Source organism: Coregonus lavaretus (assembly GCF_964263955.1).
Source record: "Coregonus lavaretus genome assembly, chromosome: 34".
NCBI lineage: Eukaryota > Metazoa > Chordata > Actinopteri > Salmoniformes > Salmonidae > Coregonus > Coregonus lavaretus.
The window spans coordinates 19,492,787-19,513,458 of record NC_140021.1 but is presented as its reverse complement, the minus strand read 5'-3'; the positions used below and the strand labels follow the sequence as shown (position 1 = coordinate 19,513,458).

Below are 20,672 nucleotides of genomic sequence, written 5' to 3'. Positions count from 1 at the left end.
GCAACGGTTGATAGTGTTAACTAACACGGCAAAATCTAAAAAGTTGAGTGAAGTTCAATCTCGTGCTTCTTCGTGGGCTGATACTGTATTTATTTTGCGCAGCAGTCCCGGGAGATGCGTGGCAATCTCGGGGTACTGCGCGCCCACGCATGTGTGCAGTTTAGAGGGAACATTGCCTATAACATGATGCAGCCTCCACCATGCTTGAAAATATGAAGAGTGGTACTCAGTGATATGTTTGGGGCAAATCCAACACAGCACAACGCTTTATATTAATTTCTTTGCCACATATTTTTGCAGTTTTACTTTAGGGCCTTAATGCAAACAGGATGCATATTTTTGAATATTTTTTATTCTGAAAAGGCATCCTTCTTTTCACTTTGTCAATTAGGTTAGGATTGTGGAGTAAGTACAATGTTGTTGATCCATCCTCAGTTTTCCCCTATCACAGCCATTAAACTCTGTAACTGTTTTAAAGTCACCATTGGCCTCATGGTGAAATCCCTGAGCGGTTTCCTTCCTCTCCGGCAACTGAGTTAGGAAGGACTCCTATATATTTGTAGTGACTGGGTGTATTGATACACCATCCAAAGTGTAATTAGTTACTTCACCATGCTCAAAGGGATGTTCAATGTCTGCTTTTCTTTTACCCATCTTGGAAAACCTCCCTGGTCTTTGGTTGAATATGTGTTTTTGAAATTCACTGCTCGACTGAGGGACCTTACAGATAATTGTATGTGTGGGGTACAGAGATGGGGTAGTCATTCAAAAATCATGTTAAACACTATTATTGCATCTTATTATGTGACTTGTTAAGCACAATTTTACTCCTGAACTTATTTAGGCTTGCCATAACAAAAGGGTTGAATACTTATTGACTCAACGTTTCAGCTTTCAATTTTTAATTAATTTGTAAACATTTCGAAAACATCATTCCACTTTGACATTATGGGGTATTTTATTGTTCCGCGGGCTGCCAGTTGCCCATCCCTGGTTTAGGCTACAGCCTAACATGTCAGTGTGGTTTAGTGTTGCACGGTAAACTGAAACGTTCATCTGTCTGGAACAAGTACCATTCTGTGACTTTGGCTAATATAACTTAATCTTTTTGCTGTGGTGTCTTTCTTGGTATCAAGTATCGTGATGGTATCGTGGTACTAAACCTGGTATCAGTATGGAGGTCAAAAGTTATTGCAGGGCAAGTAATCAATGGATAAGGAGTTCAATGTCCGAATACAGTTCATTGTATTGTAATTGGAAGCCCATGTTACAGTGCATTCAGAAAGTATTCAGACCCCTCGACTTATTCCACATTTTGGTAGCCTTATTCTAAAATTGATTAAATTGTTTTTTCCTCTCATCAATCTACACACAATACCCCATAATGACAAAGCAAAAACTGGTTTTTTGAAATGTTTGCAGATTTATAAAAAATTAAACACTGAAATATCACATTTACATAAGTATTCAGACCCTTTACTCAGTACATTGTTGAAGCACCTTTGGCAGCGATTACAGCCTCAAGTCAAATCAAATTTTATTTGCCAATACAACAGGTGTAGACCTTACAGTGAAATGTTTACTTACAAGCCCTTAACCAACAATGCAGTTTTAAGAAAAGAAAAAACAAGTGTTAAGTAAAAAATAAAAATAGCAAATAATTAAAGAGCAGCAGTAAAATAAAGTAACAGTAGGGAGGCTATATAGAGGGGGTACCGGTACAGAGTCAATGTGCGGGGGCACCGGTTAGTTGAGGTAATTGAGGTAATATATACATGTGGGTAGAGTTAAAGTGACTATGCATAGATAATAAACAGAGTAGCCGCAGCGGGGGGTGGCAATGCAAATAGTCTGGGTTGCCATGATTAGCTGTTCAGGGGTCTTATGGCTTGGGGGTAGAAGCTGTTAAGAAGCCTTTTGGACCTAGACTTGGTGCTCTGGTAGCTTGCCGTGCGGTAGCAGAGAGAACAGTCTATGACTAGGGTGCCCTCTTCCACGACTGTCTTGGTGTGTTTGGACCATGATAATTTGTTGGTGATGTGGACACCAAGGAACTTGAAGCTCTCAACCTGTTCCACTACAGCCCGTCGATGAGAATGGGGGCGAGCTCAGTCTTTTTTTTCCTGTAGTCGACAACACGGGCCCCCGTGTTGAGGATCAGCGTGGCAGATGTGTTGTTACCTACCCTTACTACCTGGGGGCGGCCCGTCAGGAAGTCCAGGATCCTGTTGCAGAGGGAGGTGTTTAGTCCCAGGATCCTTAGCTTAGTGATGAGCTTTGAGGGCACTATGGTGTTGAATGTTGAGCTGTAGTCAATGAATAGCATTCTCACATAAGTGTTTCTCTTGTCCAGGTGGGAAAGGGCAGTGTGGAGTGCAATAGAGATTGCATCATCTGTGGATCTGTTGGGGTGGTATGCAAATTGGAGTGGGTCTAGGGTTTCTGGGATAATGGTGATGATGTGAGACATGACCAGCCTTTCAAAGCACTTCATGACTACAGATGTGAGTGCTACGGGATGGTAGTCATTTAGGCAGGTTACCTTAGTGTTCTTGGGCACAGGGACTATGGTGGACTGCTTGAAACATGTTGGTATTAGAGACTCAGTCAGGGACATGTTGAAAATGTCAGTGAAGACACTTGCCAGTTGGTCAGCGCATGCTCAGAGTACACGTCCTGGTAATCCGTCTGGCCCTGCGGCCTTGTAAATGTTGACCTGCTTAAAAGTCTTACTCACATCGGCTACGGAGAGCGTGATCACATAGTCAGCCGTAACAGCTGAAGCTCTCATGCATGCTTCAGTGTTGCTTGCCTCGAAACGAGCATAGAAGTGGTTTAGCTGGTCTGGTAGGCTTGTGTCACTGGGCAGCTCACGGCTGTTCTTCTCTTTGTAGTATGTAATAGTTTTCAAGCCCTGCCGCATCATAACAGCATCGGAGCCGGTGTAGTACGATTCAATCTTAGTCCTGTTTTGACTCTTTGCCTGTTTGATGGTTCGTCGAAGGGCATAGCGGGATTTCTCATAAGCGTCCGGGTTAGAGTCCCGCTCCTTGAAAGCGGCAGCTCTACCCTTTGGCTAAGTGTGGATGTTGCCTGTAATCCATAGCTTCTGGTTGGGGTATGTACAGTTGGAAGTTTACATACACTTAGGTTGGAGTCATTAAAACTAGTTTTTCAACCACTCCACAAATTTCTTGTTAACAAACTATAGTTTTGGCAAGTCGGTTAGGACATCTACTTTGTGCATGACACAATTACTTTTTCCAACAATTGTTTACAGACAGATTATTTCACTGTATCACAATTCCAGTGGGTCAGAAGTTTACATACACTAAGTTGACTGTGCCTTTAAGCTTGGAAAATTCCAGAAAAGTATGTCATGGCTTTAGAAGCTTCTGATAGGCTAATTGACATAATTTTAGTCAATTGGAGGTGTACCTGTGGATGTATTTCAAGGCCTACCTTCAAACTCAGTGCCTCTTTGCTTGACATCATGGGAAAATCAAAAGAAATCAGCCAAGACCTCAGAAAAAAATGTGTAGACCTCCACAAGTCTGGTTCATCCTTGGGAGCAGTTTCCAAACGCCTGAAGGTACTATGTTCATTTGTACAACAATAGTACGCAAGTATAAACACCATGGGACCACGCAGACGTCATACCGCTCAGGAAGGAGACGCGTTCTGTCACCTAGAGATTAACGTACTTTGGTGCCAAAAGTGCAAATCAATCCCAGAACAACAGCAAAGGACCTTGTGAAGATGCTGGAGGAAACAGGTACAAAAGTATCTATATCCACAGTAAAACGAGTCCTATATCGACATAACCTGAAAGGCCGCTCAGCAAGGAGGAAGCCACTGCTCCAAAACCGCCATAAAAAAGCCAGACTACGGTTTGCAACTGCACATGGGGACAAAGATCTGACTTTTATGAGAAATGTCCTCTGGTCTGATGAAACAAAAATAGAACTGTTTGGCCATAATGACCATCGTTATGTTTGGAGGAAAAATGGGGTAGCTTGCAAGCCGAAGAACACCATCCCAACCGTGAAACACAGGGGTGGCAGCATCATGCTGTGGGGGTGCTTTGCTACAGGAGGGACTGGTGCACTTCACGAAATAGATGGCATCATGAGGAAGGAAAATTATGTGGATATATTATAGCAACATCTCAAGACATCAGTCAGGAAGTGACAGCTTGGTCGGAAATGGCACTTCCAAATGGACAATGACCCCAAGCATACTTCCAAAGTTGTGGCAAAATGGCTTAAGGACAACAAAGTCAAGGTATTGGAGTGGCCATCACAAAGCCCTGACTTCAATCCTATAGAAAATGTGTGAGCAGAACTGAAAAAGCGTGTGCGAGCAAGGAGGCCTACAAACCTGACTCAGTTACACCAGCTCTGTCAGGAGGAATGGGCCAAAATTCCCCCAACTTATTGTGGGAAACTTGTGGAAGGTTACCCGAAACGTTTGACCCAAGTTAAACAATTTAAAGGCAATGCTACCAAATACTAATTGAGTGTATGGAAGGTTCTGATCCACTGGGAATGTGATGAAAGAAATAAAAGCTGAAATAAATCCTTCTCTCTACTATTATTCTGACATTTCACATTCTTAAAATAAAGTGGTGATCCTAACTGACCTAAGACAGGGAATTTTTACTAGGATTAAATGTCAGGAATTGTGAAAAACTGAGTTTTTCACAATTTATTTGCCTAAGGTGTATGTAAACTTCCGACTTCAACTGTACGTACTGTCACTGAGGACGACATCATCGATGCACTTATTGATGAAGCCAGTGAAATGATAAAGCCAGTGACGGATGTGGTGTACTCCTCAATGCTATCGGAAGATTCCCGGAACATATTCCAGTCTGTGCTAGCAAAACAGTCCTGTAGCTTAGCATCTGCGTCATCTGACCACTTCCTTATTAACCGAGTCACTTGTGCTTCCTGCTTTAGTTTTTGCTTATAAGCAGGAATCAGGAGGATAGAGTTATGGTCAGATTTGCCAAATGGAGGACGAGGGAGAGCTTTGTGTGTGGAGTAAAGGTGGTCTAGAGTTTTTTTTTCTCCCTCTGGTTGCACATTTAACATGCTGGTAGAAATGAGTTAGAACAGATTTAAGTTTCCCTGCATTAAAGTCCCCGGCCACTAGGAGCACTGCCTCTGGATGAACGTTTTCCTGTTTACTTATGGCCTTATACAGCTCATTGAGTGCAATCTTAGTGCCAGCATCGGTTTGTGGTGGTAAATAGACAGCTACGAAAAATATAGATGAACACTCTCTTGGTAAATAGTCTTCTTGGGTATGATGCTACAAGCTTGGCACACCTGTATTTGGGGAGTTTCTCCCATTCTTCTATGCAGATCCTTTTAAGCTCTGTCAGGTTGGATGGGGAGCATCACTGCACAGCTATTTTCAGGTCTCTCCAGGTTTGGAGCAGGTTTTCATCAAGGATCTCTCTGTACTTTGCTCCGTTCCCTCGATCCTGACTAGTTTCCCAGTCCCTGCTGCTGAAAAATATCCTCACAGCATGATGCTGCCACCACCATGGTTCACCGTAGGTATGGTGTCAGGTTTCCTCCAGACGTGACGCTTGACATTCAGGCCAAATAGTTCAATCGTGGTTTCATCAGACCAGAGAATCTTGTTTCTCATGGTCTGAGAGTCTTTAGGTGCCTTTTGGCAAACTCCAAGCGGGCTGTCATGTGCCTTTTACTGAGGAGTGACTTCCATCTGGCCACCTGACCAATGTCCTTCTCCCCTCTGATTGCGCAGTTTGGCCGGGCAGCCAGCTCTAGGAAGAGTCTTGCTGGTTACAGACTTCTTCCATTAAAGAATGATGGAGGCCACTGTGTTCTTGGGGACCTTCAATGCTGCAGAAATGTTTTGGCACCCTTCCCCAGATCTGTACCTCGATACAAGCCTGTCTCGGAGCTTTACGGACCATTCCTTCCACCTCATGACTTGGTTTTTGCTCTGACATGCATTGTCAACTGTGGGACCTTTATATACGCAGCTGTGTGCCTCTCCAAATCATGTCCAATCAATTGAATTTACCTCAGGTGGACTCCAATCAAGTTGCAGAAACATCTCAAAGGTGATCAATGGAAACAGGTTGCAGCTGATCTCAATTTCGAGTCTCATAGCAAAAGGTCTGAATACTTATGTAAATATGTTTTTTCTGTTTAATACATTTGCAAAAATGTCTAAACCTGTTTTCTCATTGTCATTATGGGGTATTGTGTGTAGATGTTTTTAAATTTAATCCATTTCAGGATAAGGCTGTAACGTAACAAAATGTGGAAAAAGTCAAGGGGTCTGAATACTTTCCGAAGGTACTGTATATCACATAGTTTTAGATTGCTGGTGACGTTTCTTTAGGTTTTCCTCATTTTGACTTCTTTGTTTTGTGTGTCTTCAGGCTTCCACTGCAGTGTATGACATGGCCACGGCCTCGTCCAGAACAGAGTGTAGCTATAACCACGGACCGACGTCGCAGCTACATGCCGTCGTTGCCTGTGCCAAACTCAAGCGGAAGAAGAGCTTGTTTGGGACGTCCATCTTTGTGGAGGTGACAGCGGAGGGGGAGTCGCGCCGCACGGCCAAGTCCCACAGCTCCTCCAACCCCAAGTGGGATGAGCGGCTCACTCTGTAAGGAAACCTACCTTCTGTGTGTGTGTTCTTAATGTGTGTCATGAGTAGCCCATTTAATCACTTACTGTAGTCTGTTTTGCATGCTCTAGCAACATTGTATTCCTCACTGAATCAAGTTACACTCTTTAGAGTTAGACAGTGGTGGTGTGTTAATTCAGTATGAATCGATTTCGGTAGTGCTTTTTCAATCTAACCTCTGTTAAATTTGTTCGGAACAAACTGTTCTGTACTGGAATAGGAAGACTAGAGGGAGAAGAAATCTAAACACTCGTTTTTAGTAGGAACCAGGCTACACATGAGATGCATTTGTGGTACAACACAAAGAAGATTAGTTTTCTCAAAGGTCTTATTTATCTGTGGGAATCTGGGGGTGTGGATTCATTGGAACACATAGTGGGCTTGTGGGAGAGCTGACTAACGACTAGAAGTCTGAGCAGTCTGAATATCTCTAATACTTAGTCATCCAATCTGGGCAGATTTATAAAAAATATATTTTTTATAATGGCCTACAGTACAATGAAATTACGATGATTGAAAAACCAAAGCAGACATACTGTGTCTTTCCTCTGAACACTCTGTTCCCAAAACGAGCCTGTTATCTTTATTGTTTTATTTCCCATGTTGGTGTGCAGGTTTGAACTGTGCTGAAAATACCCTTCTGTATCTGTTCAGTTGCAACACTAGCAGAGATGCCTGTAACCTAGCAGCTTTTATGGTTCTCTGGCTTTAATGAGTCAAAGCCAAATGTCAGGCTGTGTTCCAAACGACATCTTATCCCATATGAATAGTGCACTAGTTTTGACCAGAGCCCTATGGGCCTGCTCAAAAGTAGTGCACTATTCAGGCAGTAGGGTGCCATTTCAGACTCAGAAACTCGTTAACCAGGCCACTAATTGCCTTGATGGGGTAATTATCTCGGACAAAACAGCCAGGGCTCTGTGTGTTTGTTTTGTTTTTGTGTATGCTTCATGTTATAGGAGTAGCTAGCTAGCTGTCTGAAACTCAACCGTGGCCTGCAAGTCATAGTCCAGTGGTTCTAAAACAAGCTCTATTTTGGTGGCCTCTGGTACATTCTAATGCAAGATTGTATTTTCAACCAGCAACTATCAGGAAATAACACTGATACCTTTTAAGTGTTGGTTTCATCAGCTGTTGTACAGTATGATATAAAACACAGGACAACAATTATTTTGACCCCACTGGGCCTTTTAAAGAATCCTGTAAGAGTCTGCTGACTTAATTTAACTGCAGGTAATTGCCAAAAAAGCCTACCAGTATGCAAATTATGGAGCTAAATGAACAGCTGTCTTAACGATGCAATTCGATAGGCTACTGACGAGTCACTCACTTTAACGTCGCTGTCTTGCAATTCCTGATGGACTTCATATCGAAAATACAAACGACATCTTTAGTTTACTTGTCCCGATACGATACCATGGAGATATAACTACTTTGTATGATTTATGAATGGCAAGGATATATGAGATCGACTTTATTCAGTTAGTTCGACACGTTTGATAAACTAGTCAAGCTTGCTGTTCGTCAATCAAAGCACAGTAAATAGCCTATGCCCACCACTCCGTGGCTGCATATGAAACACGCCATGGTCCAACGTATACTTTTTTTTTTCTCACTGGCCCGGTCGAGCTAGTTGGCTAAAAATCTACTACTCCGAACAGAATTTCTGCTGGCCCGGACATGGTGTAGTTCTTAAATGCATTGGGGTCATGCAGGGCCTATAGGTTTGTATGCTTTCTCTCTTCTAACATATGGAATTGTTTTAAGATGGTCATACCATGGATCATTTAGCTATTTGATATAGAATTTTAGGAACCCTGTAGGTATAAAAAAAATATATATATTAAAAAGTACAGTATGTGTGTGTATATACAAAAGTATGTGGACACCCCTTCAAATTAGTGGATTTGGCTGTTTCAGCCACACATGTTGCTTACAGATGTATAAAATCGAGCACACAGCCATGCAATCTCCATATACAAACATTGGCAGTAGAATGGCCTTACTGAAGAGCTCATTGACTGTCAACGTGGCACAGTCATAGGATGCCACCTTTACAACAAGTCAGTTCGTCAAATTTCTGCCCTGCTAGAGCTGCCCCGGTCAACTGTAAGTGCTGTTATTTACATTTACATGTAAGTAATTTAGCAGACGCTCTTATCCAGAGTGACTTACAAATTGGTGCATTCAACTTAGGATAGCCAGTGGGACAACCACATCTTGATCACAGTAAGTACACTTCTTCAAACAAGCAGCTGTGAGCAAAGTCAGTGCAATCAGGGACAACTACGTCTCGATCACAATAAATACATTTCTTTAAACAAGTCAGTGCTAGCAGGTGAAATAAGATGACAAGTGCCTGGATTAGGACCTGTGCCGCTTTCTGTGTAAGGTAGGGTCATACTCTGCGAATGTTGTAGAGCATGAACCTGCAGGATCGGGTCACCGCTTTGATGTTAGCAGAGAACGACAGGGTGTTGTCCAGGGTCACGCCAAGGTTCTTTGCACTCTGGGAGGAGGACACAATGGAGTTGTCAACCGTGATGGCGAGAGTTGTCAACCGTGACCGGAGATGCCCAACTCGGAGGAGGATCTGATGGTTCACAGTATCAAAGGCAGCAGATAGGTCTAGAAGGATAAGAGCAGAGGAGAGAGTGTTCGCTTTGGCAGTGCGGAAAGCCTCCGTGATACAGAGAAGAGCTGTCTCAGTTGAATGACCAGTCTTGAAACCTGACTAGTTAGGATTTAGGCACGCTCGAGTTTTGGAGAGAAAAGAAAGAAGGGATACTGGTCTGTAGTTGTTGACATCAGAGGGATCGAGTGTAGGTTTTTTGAGGAGGGGTGCAACTCTTGCCCTCTTGAAGATGGAAGGGACATATCCAGCGGTCAAGGATGAGTTAATGAGTGAGGTGAGGTAAGGGAGAAGGTCTCCGGAAATGGTCTGGAGAAGAGAGGAGGGGATAGGGTCAAGCGGGCAGGTTGTTGGGCGGCCGGCCGTCACAAGTCGCAAGATTTCATCTGGAGAGAGAGGGGAGAAAGAAGTCAAAGCAAAGGGTAGGGCAGTGTGAGCAGGACCAGCAGTGTCATTTGACTTAATAAATGAGGATCGGATGTCGTCTACCTTCTTTTCAAAATGGTTGACGAAGTCATCCACAGAGAGGGAGGAGGGAGGAGGAGGAGGATTCAGCAGGGAGGAGAAGGTGGCAAAGAGGCAGAGGCTTGACATTTAGAGTGGTAGAAAGTGGCTTTAGCAGCAGAAACAGAGGAAGAAAAAGTAGAGAGGAGGGAGTGAAAAGATGACAGGTCTGCAGGGAGTTTTCCTCCATTTCCGCTCGGCTGCCCGGAGCCCTGTTCTGTGAGCTCGCAATGAGTCGTCAAGCCACGGAGCAGGAGGGGAGGACCGAGCCGGCCGGGAGGATAGGGGACATAGAGAGTCAAAAGATGCAGAAAGGGAGGAGAGGAGGGTCGAGGAGGCAGAATCAGGAGACCGGAGGGAGAAGGATTTAGCAGAGGGAAGAGATGATCGGATGGAAGAGGAGAGAGTAGCGGGAGAGAGAGAGCGAAGGTTGCGACGGCGCATTACCATCTGAGTAGGGGCAGTGTGAGTAGTGTTGGAGGAGAGCAAGAGAGAAAAGGATACAAAGTAGTGGTCGGAGACTTGGAGGGGAGTTGCAGTGAGATTAGTATAAGAACAGCATCTAGTAAAGATGAGGTCAAGCGTATTGCCTGCCTTGTGAGTAGGGGGGGACGGTGAGAGGATGAGGTCAAAAGAGGAAAGGAGTGGAAAGAAGGAGGCAGAGAGAAATGAGTCCAAGGCAGACGTCGGCAGGTTAAAGTCACCCAGAACTGTGAGGGGTGAGCCATCCTCAGGAAAGGAACTTATCAAGGCATCAAGCTCATTGATGAACTCTCCAAGGGAATCTGGAGGGTGATAAATGGCAAGGATGTTAAGCTTGAATGGGCTAGTGACTGTGACAGCATGGAATTCAAATTAGGAGATAGACAGATGGGTCAGGGGGAAAAGAGAGAATGTCCACTTGGGAGAGATGAGGATTCCTGTGCCACTGCCGCGCTGACCAGATGCTCTTGGAGTATGCGAGAACACATGATCAGACGAGGAAAGAGCAGTAGGAGTAGCAGTGTTTTCTGTGGTAATCCATGTTTCCGTTAGCGCCAAGAAGTCGAGAGACTGGAGGGTAGCATAGGCTGAGATTAACTCTGCCTTGTTGGCCGCAGAACGGCAGTTCCAGAGGCTGCCGGAGACCTGGAACTCCACGTGGGTCGTGCGCGCAGGGACCACCAGATTAGAGTGGTAGCAGCCACGCGGTGTGAAGCGTTTGTATGGCCTGTGCAGAGAGGAGAGAACAGGGATAGACAGGCATAGTTGACAGGCTACAGAAAAGGCTACAATAATGCAAAAGAGATCGGAATGAAATTAACTAAACATCTGGGGAAGCGAGAGAGCTGGGCCTCCCTCGACTAACTCCCGCAGAACAACTTGGCAGAACTGTCTTTGTTTCAGGGACAGTCTTCATTTTTGGGGACAGCCGCCGCAGACAGCTGCCGCTGAACAAAGAGGTTGTGCTAATAACACTAAGCTAATTGCCTAGCACAAGTGTAGCCTCTCCCCCTCCTATTGAGTTGTAATCTGCAGAGAACAAAAGAAGTGGCTGGACCTGTGTCCAGTGTGAATGGGTAGCAATCGCTTCTTAAGCAGACTGGGTAGCTTACTAACTATGACAGACAGACAGAACCAACACAGTTTACAAGTTAAAACAATTATACTTACAGAATCAAGCAGGCTCCTTCCAAGACTATTAGTTGTGAAGTAGAAATGTCTAGGAGAAACAACGGCTCAGCCGCGAAGTGGTAGGCCACACAAGCTCACAGAACAGAACGAGTGCTGAAGCGCGTAGTACGTAAAAATCATCTGTCCTCTGTTGCAACACTCACTACTGTGTTTCAAACTGCCTCTGGAAGAAACATCAGCACAAGAACTGTTCTTCGGGAGCTTCATGAAATGGGTTTCCATGGCTAAGCATCCTCACACAAGCCTAAGATCATCATGCACAATACCAAGCGTTGGCTGGAGTGGTGTAAAGCTCGCCACCGTTGGACTCTGAAGCAGTGGAAACGCGTTCTTTGGAGTGATGCATCACGCTTCACCATCTGGCAGTCCGACGGACTAATCTGAGTTTGGCGGATGCCAGGAGAACGCTATCTGCCCGAATAGATAGTGCCAACTGTAAAGTTTGGTGGAGGAGTATTAATGGTAAAAATTTGCTTGGAGGTGGTTTAAACGCCATTTTAATGTCAACTTTGCTCATGGAAAACCGTATCAAGGGAAGTGTTTTACGCATGCTCAGTTCTTGGGTCTCGAAGGCTGCGCGAGTGGAAATGTTAAATGGAAGTTATGGAACTCCTTCACGTGCTTCTGTTATAGGGAAAATGTTATGCGGAAAAGTCCTCAGTGAAACTGCCAATAAATGTGGACAATAATACATTTGCATCTGTTGGACATCAAGTATCCCATTAATTTATCTGCCATTGTAGCCTACCATTTGATAAATATGTTAAAATGGCGATATCACTGGAGTCATTGCAAATCAATTTGTGCCATTTGTGTAGCCTAACTGGAGCTGGCAAACGGATTTAATAAATAGCCTATAACTTCAGTTTATTGTTGTAGCCAGAAAATAGCCTAACATTTGTTTTTTGAAGCCACTTTTCAATAAAAGGCACATGACAGCCCACTTGGAGTTTGCCAAAAGGCACCTAAAGACTCTCAGACCATGAGAAACAAGATTTATCTGGTCTGATGAAACCAAGATTGAACTTTTCGGCCTGAATGCCAAGCGTCACGTAAGAAGGAAACCTGGCACCATCCTATACGGTGAAGCATGGTGGTGGCAGCATCATGCTGTGGGGATATTTTTCAGCGGCAGGGACTGGGAGACTAGTCAGGATTGAGGCAAAGATGAATGGCACAAAGTTCAGAGAGATCCTTGATGAAAACCTGCTCCAGAGCGCTCAGGACCTCAGACTGGGGCGAAGGTTCACATTCCAACAGGACAACTACCCTAAGCACACAACCAAGACAACGCAGGAGTGGCTTTGGGACAAGTCTCTGAATGTCCTTGAGTGGCCCAGCCAGAGCCCGGACTTGAACCCGATCGAACATCTCTGGAGAGACCTGAAAATAGCTGTGCTGCAACGCTCCCCATCCAAGCTGACAGAGCTTGAAAGGATCTGCAGAGAAGAACTGGAGAAACTCCCCAAATAAAGGTGTGCAAAGCTTGTAGCGTCATACCCAAGAAGACTCGATACTGTAATCGCTGCCAAAGGTGCTTAAACATAGTACTGAGTAAAGGGTCTGAATACTTATGTAAATGTCATATTTCCGTTTTCTTTAAATTGTATAAATCAGCAAACATTTCTAAAAACCTGTTTTTGCTTTGTCATTATGGGGTATTGTGTGTGTGTGTGTGTGTGTGTGTGTGTGTGTGTAGATTGATGAGGGGAAAAAAACAATTTAATCAATTTTAGAATAAGTTTGTAAGGTAACAAAATGTGGAAAAAGTCAAGGGGTCTGAATGCTTTCCGAATGCACTGTATATCGGACTGTATACCACAGGTATGACAAACTTTTTACTGTTTTATTACGTTGGTAACCAGTTTTATAATAGCAATAAGGGACCTTGGGGGTTTGTGGTATATGGCTAACACACACACCCAGGTACCGATAGGCCGGACAGACCGCAGACAAACCAGGAGTGATTCTTTTCATCGCTCACTTTGTGACTAACAGTCGCCTGTTCTATCAATAGTGAATTTAAGTGGAAAAAATACCCGGCTAAAAATGAATCTGGAGACAGCCGACGCTAGTGCAAAACACTGCTGGTATATTGCACTGTATTTTTTGAATGCAGGGAGAGGGCCACCATTTGCATTGGGGTTAAACACACTTGGTTAGCTATCAGCTTTTCCATTATCAAACAGTTTATAGAAGGATTTACAGGGGATGTGTCCCAAATGGCACTCTAGTCCCTATATAGTGCACTACTTTTGACCAAAAGTAGTGCACTATAAAGCGAATAGGCCAGGGGATTCCATTTGGGGCACAATCTGGGTGTGTCTACCACCTTAACTTTTTGTCTCTCTCTCTCTCTCGGTCTTTCTCTTTTTTTAGTTTTCTTCCGTCATCTGCCTCTACGCTTTCTGGTCATCTCTATTTTTGTATATTTTCTTAGCTCTTCTCACTCATTCTTCCTCTCTTATCTCTCTCTATCTGTCTCCCTTACTGTCTCTCTTCCTGGTTGCCTGTGTCGTTTCTATAGACCAGGGAAGTTCTTTATTCTGCAGTCAGAGGCAGCCCTCCTCTTTCTCGCTCTCTCTCTGTCTCGCTCTCGGGGGTGGGGGGGGGGGGGGCCCTGACCGTGTGAGGAATACTAACCGGTCTAATCTGCAGACAGCAGAGAGGGAAGTCAGGGGGAGAGTGTGACAAAAGCAAGCATTTGCCAAAGGATCCAGAAATTGTAATTGTCAAGGGAAATGGCCAAAGCGATAGTCCTAGTATCATAGCATGGAGGTGCGATAAAATCTGAGGAAAATCAATGACTAAACACAACTCTTTGAAGTCTTAACAGTGTGACGACAAGACAAGGCTGGCTCCTGAGTCTCCCTTCCCTTCAGATGTTGTGTATGCCACAGACAGACCGCTGAGACCTCTCCCTGTTAAAGCGTGTCCTGTGTGTAGAGCTGATTTGGATTAGAGCGCTGTCAGTGGCTGTGCCCAGACGACGGGAGACATGTTCAGATCGATGAGGGAGCCCTTCTAAGGATCGCTGAGAAACATTCATTACCATTATTATCAAATGCTGCAGACTCCTCCAGGTTGTGGCACCTTGCTAGAAGTCACAAAGAAGATCCTTCCTGGCTGGCTGGCTGTCTGTAGCTAGGTTTCCATCCAATTGGCAACAGATTTTCATGCGAATATTCTAAAATCTGCATAAAACAATATGCACATTTTCCACCATGTCGAAAGAACAAATTGTCGACATTTTATAAAAAATTGTCCCAGCATTTCCTGTTTTCGTCAACCTGGTTGTGACTTTTTTCGTGTCGGGTAATTAGTCTGCTTGAAATGGTTAGATGGAAACCTGCTTTTTGTCTGTCTGCCCATTGACTTCAGTGGAGCCACTTACAGTATAATCAGTGGGGTAACAGGACCTACATCATTGCATTTTGTCATGGGGATATTGTGACTGTCTAATGTATGCTGTGCATCCTGTATAGCATATCAGCACTGAATGCACTGTAATGGTGCTGGTAGTTTATTTCTACATCAGAAGAATTGGATAAAGAAGCCACCAGTTAGTTGTTGTAAGATACGATAAGAAAAACATGTTTGCCCCCAAGGGGAAAATTGGCTTGGACACACAGTACTGCTTTATAAGAAATGAACACTGTTGTATAGTCTTCAGGTGTCCATGTCACTTGCTGTGTTGTGTGTGTTCGCATGTGCATGCGATATAGTCTGACCGCTGTGCTGTGTTGCAGAAATGTCTGGCCACACACGCAGGTGGACTTTAAGGTGTGGAGTCACCACACCCTGAAGGCTGATGCTCTGCTGGGGAAAGCCACTCTGGACCTCCTCCAGGCCTTGGAGCAGCACGACAGGAAATGTACGTAGTTGGCAGCCCGCCTCATCTCTTATTCCTCCTTATGTTCTAACCTTGACAAGAACAATGTCAATAGGCAACAAACTAAACAGGATATCAGCTCCGATATTATTGCCCCAGAAAGAGTATGTTCTTACTCTTCAGGATTAACTGCAGTATGCCATTGTGCTGTTAGACACAGTATTCTACAGTAAAAGGTTTAGATAGAATGTTGTTACAGTATTTGGGGCCCTACTTGAAAGTATCAGACATTTCTTGCTAATGAGTAAGTGTCACTAATAGCTGTGTTCTCTTCCACCCTCTCTCCTGTCTCTGCCCTGTCCCCCTGTCTCCTCCTGTCCCCTGGCCTCTGTCTCTGTCATGCCCCGTCTCCTCCTCCTCCCCTGTCCCCTGTCTCTGCCCTGTCTCCTCCTCTCCCCTGTCTCTGCCATGCCCTGTCCCCTGTCTCTGCCATGCCCTGTCCCCTGTCTCTGCCATGCCCTGTCCCCTGTCTCTGCCATGCCCTGTCCCCTGTCTCTGCCATGCCCTGTCCCCTGTCTCTGCCATGCCCTGTCCCCTGTCTCTGCCATGCCCTGTCCCCTGTCTCTGCCATGCCCTGTCCCCTGTCTCTGCCATGCCCTGTCCCCTGTCTCTGCCATCCCCTGTCCCCTGTCTCTGCCATGCCCTGTCCCCTGTCTCTGCCATGCCCTGTCCCCTGTCTCTGCCATCCCCTGTCCCCTGTCTCTGCCATCCCCTGTCCCCCGTCTCTGCCATCCCCTGTCCCCCTGTCCCCTCCTCTCCCCTGTCCCCTGTCTCTGCCATCCCCTGTCCCCCTCCTCTGTCCTCTCACATCTCTGTCGTCCCCTGTCTCTCTCCTCTCCCCTGTCTCTGCCATGCCCTGTCCCCCTGTATCCTCCTCTCTCCTGTCTCCCCTCCCTCCTCCCCAGTGGAGAATGTGAAGGAGGTGTTGAAGCTGGTGCTGGACCATAAGGGGGCTGTGGTTGCTACGGGAGAGTTGACCGTGTTCCTGGACGGTCTGACCGTCAACCAGGAACAGCTGCACAACGGCAACGCTGCCACCTCTACCAGTGAGTACCGGTCTGTGTGTGTGTCGTCTGTCTGTTTTAGTATGCGTGTGGCTTGTCACCATTTCTCTGTATGTGGATTTATCTATAGTAAATTCAGCAAAAAAAGAAACGTCCTCTCACTGTCAACTGCGTTTATTTTCAGCAAACTTAACATGTGTAAAGATTTGTATGAACATAACAAGACTCAACAACTGAGACATAAACTGAACAAGTTCCACAGACATGTGACTAACAGAAATTGAATAATGGGTCCCTGAACAAAGGGGGGGGGGGGTCAAAATCAAAAGTAACAGTCAGTATCAGGTGTGGCCACCAGCTGCATTGCAGGACTGCAGTTCATCTCCTCCTCATGGACTGCACCAGATTTGCCAGTTCTTGCTGTGAGATGTTACCCCACTCTTCCACCAAGGCACCTGCAAGTTCCCGGACATTTCTGGGGGGAATGGCCCTAGCCCTCACCCTCCGATCCAACAGGTCCCAGACGTGCTCAATGGGATTGAGATCCGGGCTCTTCGCTGGCCATGGCAGAACACTGACATTACTTTCTTGCAGGAAATCCCGCACAGAACGAGCAGTATGGCTGGTGGCATTGTCATGCTGGAGGATCATGTCAGGATGAGCCTGCAGGAAGGGTACCACATGAAGGAGGAGGATGTCTTCCCTGTAAAGCACAGCGTTGAGATTGCCTGCAATGACAACAAGCTCAGTCCGATGATGCTGTGACACACCGCCCCAGACCATGACGGATCCTCCACCTCCAAATCGGCCTCGGTGTAACGCTCATTCCTTCGATGATAAACGCGAATCCGACCATCACCCCTGGTGAGACAAAACCACGACTCGTCAGTGAAGAGCACTTTTTGCCAGTCCTGTCTGGCCCAGCAATGGTGGGTTTGTGCCCATAGGCGACGTTGTTGCCGGTGATGTCTGGTGAGGACCTGCCTTACAACCTCAGTCCAGCCTCTCTCAGCCTATTGCGGACAGTCTTAGCACTGATGGAGGGATTGTGCGTTCCTGGTGTAACGAGGAATCCTGTACCTGTCCCACAGGTGTGATGTTCGGATGTACCGATCCTGTGCAGGTGTTGTTACATGTGGTCTGCCACTGCGAGGACGATCAGCTGTCCGTCCTGTCTCCCTGTAGCGCTGTCTTAGGCGTCTCACAGTACGGACATTGCAATTTATTGCCCTGGCCACATCTGCAGTCCTCATGCCTCCTTGCAGCATGCCTAAGGCACGTTCATGCAGATGAGCAGGGACCCTGGGCATCTTTCTTTTGGTGTTTTTCCAGAGTCAGTAGAAAGGCCTCTTTAGTGTCCTAAGTTTTCATAACTGTGACCTTAATTGCCTACCGTCTGTAAGCTGTTAGTTTCTTAACAACCGTTCCACAGGTGCATGTTCTTCAATTGTTTATGGTTCATTGAACAAGCATGGGAAACAGTGTTTAAACCCTTTACAATGAAGATCTGTGAAGTTATTTGGATTTTTACGAATTATCTTTGAAAGACAGGGTCCTGAAAAAGGGACGTTTCTTTTTTTGCTGAGTTTATGTATGCATGTTTAGATTGTTAGTTGTAGAATACTGTTTAGGATAACAGTGCCATCTCCTGCCTTTCAGAAGTCCAGCAGAACGGCGATGCCATTCATGAAAATGGAGGGGACACCCCATCAAGGGCTCCCAACAGGTAAGAGAGAAACTCCTGGCAGAAAACCATGTTGTGAATGAATGGGCACTGAGCTAGTCTTGAGATTACGTGATATGGTCAGCAGAGACGCATGGTTTGGTTTAGATGGCTGCGGAAAGATAATTTTGATCAGCAGAAAATGTGATGCCGCTCATATTCGAGAAAACCATAAACCAATGCTGAAAGGCAATGCAGTTTTCTCAAGCCACACACACACACACACAGAGAGCCGATTTTCCTGCCTTAGGTCATTGTATTTGTCTGGCTCTTGGAGCGTTCTCTGAAGGCAGGGTTATTAGAACTCTCACCTTGTAATTTAACAGAGCTCCGACGGCTGCACATGTTCTGTCTGTCCCTCTGTCTCCCTCTGTCCCTAAATCAGGACAGCTTACATGCAGGCCTAGCCACACAACCCTGATCTTTATTATCTCGCTCACACTGTAAAAGTGCAGTTAACAGGACTATAATGGGTTTTATTAGAATCCACAAAAAGTGACTGTTGGCAATTTATTCACAGACAGAGGTGAAGGAGATGGCAGACAGACTTCATCTGCATTGCAGTTACTGCTGCGTCCACCCTGTGATGACAGCAAACACTGCCTTTGCACTTGCTTTGTCCTCTCGGTCTCTCTCTCTCGGTCTCTCTCTCAATTCAATTCAATTCAATTTAAGGGCTTTATTGGCATGGGAAACGTATGTTAACATTGCCAAAGCAAATGAAGTCGATAGTAAACAAAAGTGAAATAAACATTAAATATTAACAGTAAACATTACACGGTCTCTCTGTCTCTCTCTCTCGGTCTCCCCCCTTTCGCTCTCTCTCCCTCTCTCTGTTTATCCACTAAGAGTGAGGAAGACACTTCCTGTAGCCCCAGTGCCCCTGCTCCCAGCTGTTAAAACACTTCCACTGTCCCGCTAGGCCCGACTGTCACAGTATACACAACCTACTGTGGATAGTGTGCGTGAGTCCGCCCACCTCCAGCAAAAACACTGCCCAGACTCTGATTGTGTTAGTGGTGGGTTTTGGTTGTCCACATTGTGGCACAATATATTGTATGTGCATGTAGGCTAGTTACGTCTGTCCCTGGAACGTTTCTGTCTGGTCTGTGGCAGTGAGTGCAGAGACAAAACCTTGTGGACACACACAAAGGCTCTCCTTCAGTCTTGCCTGTTTCATCACCATAGCACCCTGCCCCCTCCTCCCTCTCTCCTCGTCCTCTGCCCTGCATGACAATAGTCTCAATGTCACAAAGCATTGCCTCTTCTCAGACCAAGGACTGCGTCACTAGTGCCCCGTACAGAACAGGACATACGCAGAGTGGAGCACCCAGGCTCCCTTTACTTCCACTCTGAAAGACGCACATCACAAGTCCTTCCCTCACACACAGACGCAAGCACGCACGCACACTCACATACCCTCTGTACTCTGTGAAGTGCCTCAGAAGCGTTGATACAGAGGAAATGGAGTTGGCTGCATGTGCGTGGCCTGCCTGAAAAACAGGAAGAGGGTTAGTGGAGGTAATAAAGTTTCTGCTTGCTGAGATACTGTGGTGGTGCTGTTCTGTGTCAGCCTGGCCAGAAAACAGATGTATACATTTTAGAACACACAAAGACTCAAAACACCATGCACGCGCACACACTAGTCTACAGAGAGTGTTGTCAGGCACGCTCCATCATTAGTAGTGCTTTCAGACAGTGATTTCGTCACCCCCATTGTGTTGTGGGAAGACGCGGGCGGTCTCAGGTTGGTTTGTATAGACGAGGGGCCTCCTTCTGACAGATGATGGGGAGTCTAGCCTACTGCCCCTATGTTTAACCCCACCATCACATAGGATCTGTCTCTGCACAAGTGGATGATGAACCTTATTTGCCATGTCCTATTTGTAGGGCTGGGCTATATGGACAAATATCATATCATGTCACATGTTTTACGGTATTTAATGTTTCGATAATAAAAGTTATAAATATGCTTTGAGTAGTTCATGACCCTAGGGTGGCAACACATACATGATAAGTGATTTCAATGGGGCCGTCTCCATTTATACTGTTCAATCCAACTCCAAACAAAAATAGTCAGCATTTTCATACATTTTTGCATTTCCTGCACTTTTATTATAATTTAGACACTGTGCCACGCAGTATGATATGGGCTAGCCAGCTAACTAGCGATTAGCATTAGCGGCTAACACTAATTATTTTAGCAACACCTTGCTAAGAAAAGACAAACTAGTAAGCAAAAACGAAAGCAGGAAGCACCAGTGACTCGGTTAATAAGGAAGTGGTCAGATGATGCAGATGCTAAGCTACAGGACTGTTTTGCTAGCACAGACTGGAATATGTTCCGGGGTTCTTCCGATGGCATTGAGGAGTACACCACATCAGTCACTAGCTTCATCAATAAGTGCATCGATGACATCGTCCCCACAGTGACCGTACGTACATACCCCAACCAGAAGCCATGGATTACAGGCAACATCCGCACTGAGCTAAAGGGTAGAACTGCCGCTTTCAAGGAGCGGGACTCTAACCCGGACGCTTATAAGAAATCCCGCTCTGCCCTCC

General features: G+C 45.6%; 1 protein-coding gene across 1 annotated transcript in view; it reads left to right on the top strand.

Moving 5' to 3' along the window:
* The window catches only part of wwp1 (WW domain containing E3 ubiquitin protein ligase 1), a 63,450-nt gene that overhangs the window by 16,764 nt on the left and 26,014 nt on the right, over positions 1 to 20,672 (top strand). Inside the window, exons 3-6 of the mRNA XM_084151647.1 lie at positions 6,428 to 6,657; positions 15,238 to 15,362; positions 16,286 to 16,426; positions 18,044 to 18,110. Of these exons, the coding sequence (XP_084007773.1) occupies positions 6,449 to 6,657; positions 15,238 to 15,362; positions 16,286 to 16,426; positions 18,044 to 18,110 (542 nt within the window). The 5' untranslated portion in view covers positions 6,428 to 6,448. The remainder of the gene's footprint in view (positions 1 to 6,427; positions 6,658 to 15,237; positions 15,363 to 16,285; positions 16,427 to 18,043; positions 18,111 to 20,672) is intronic.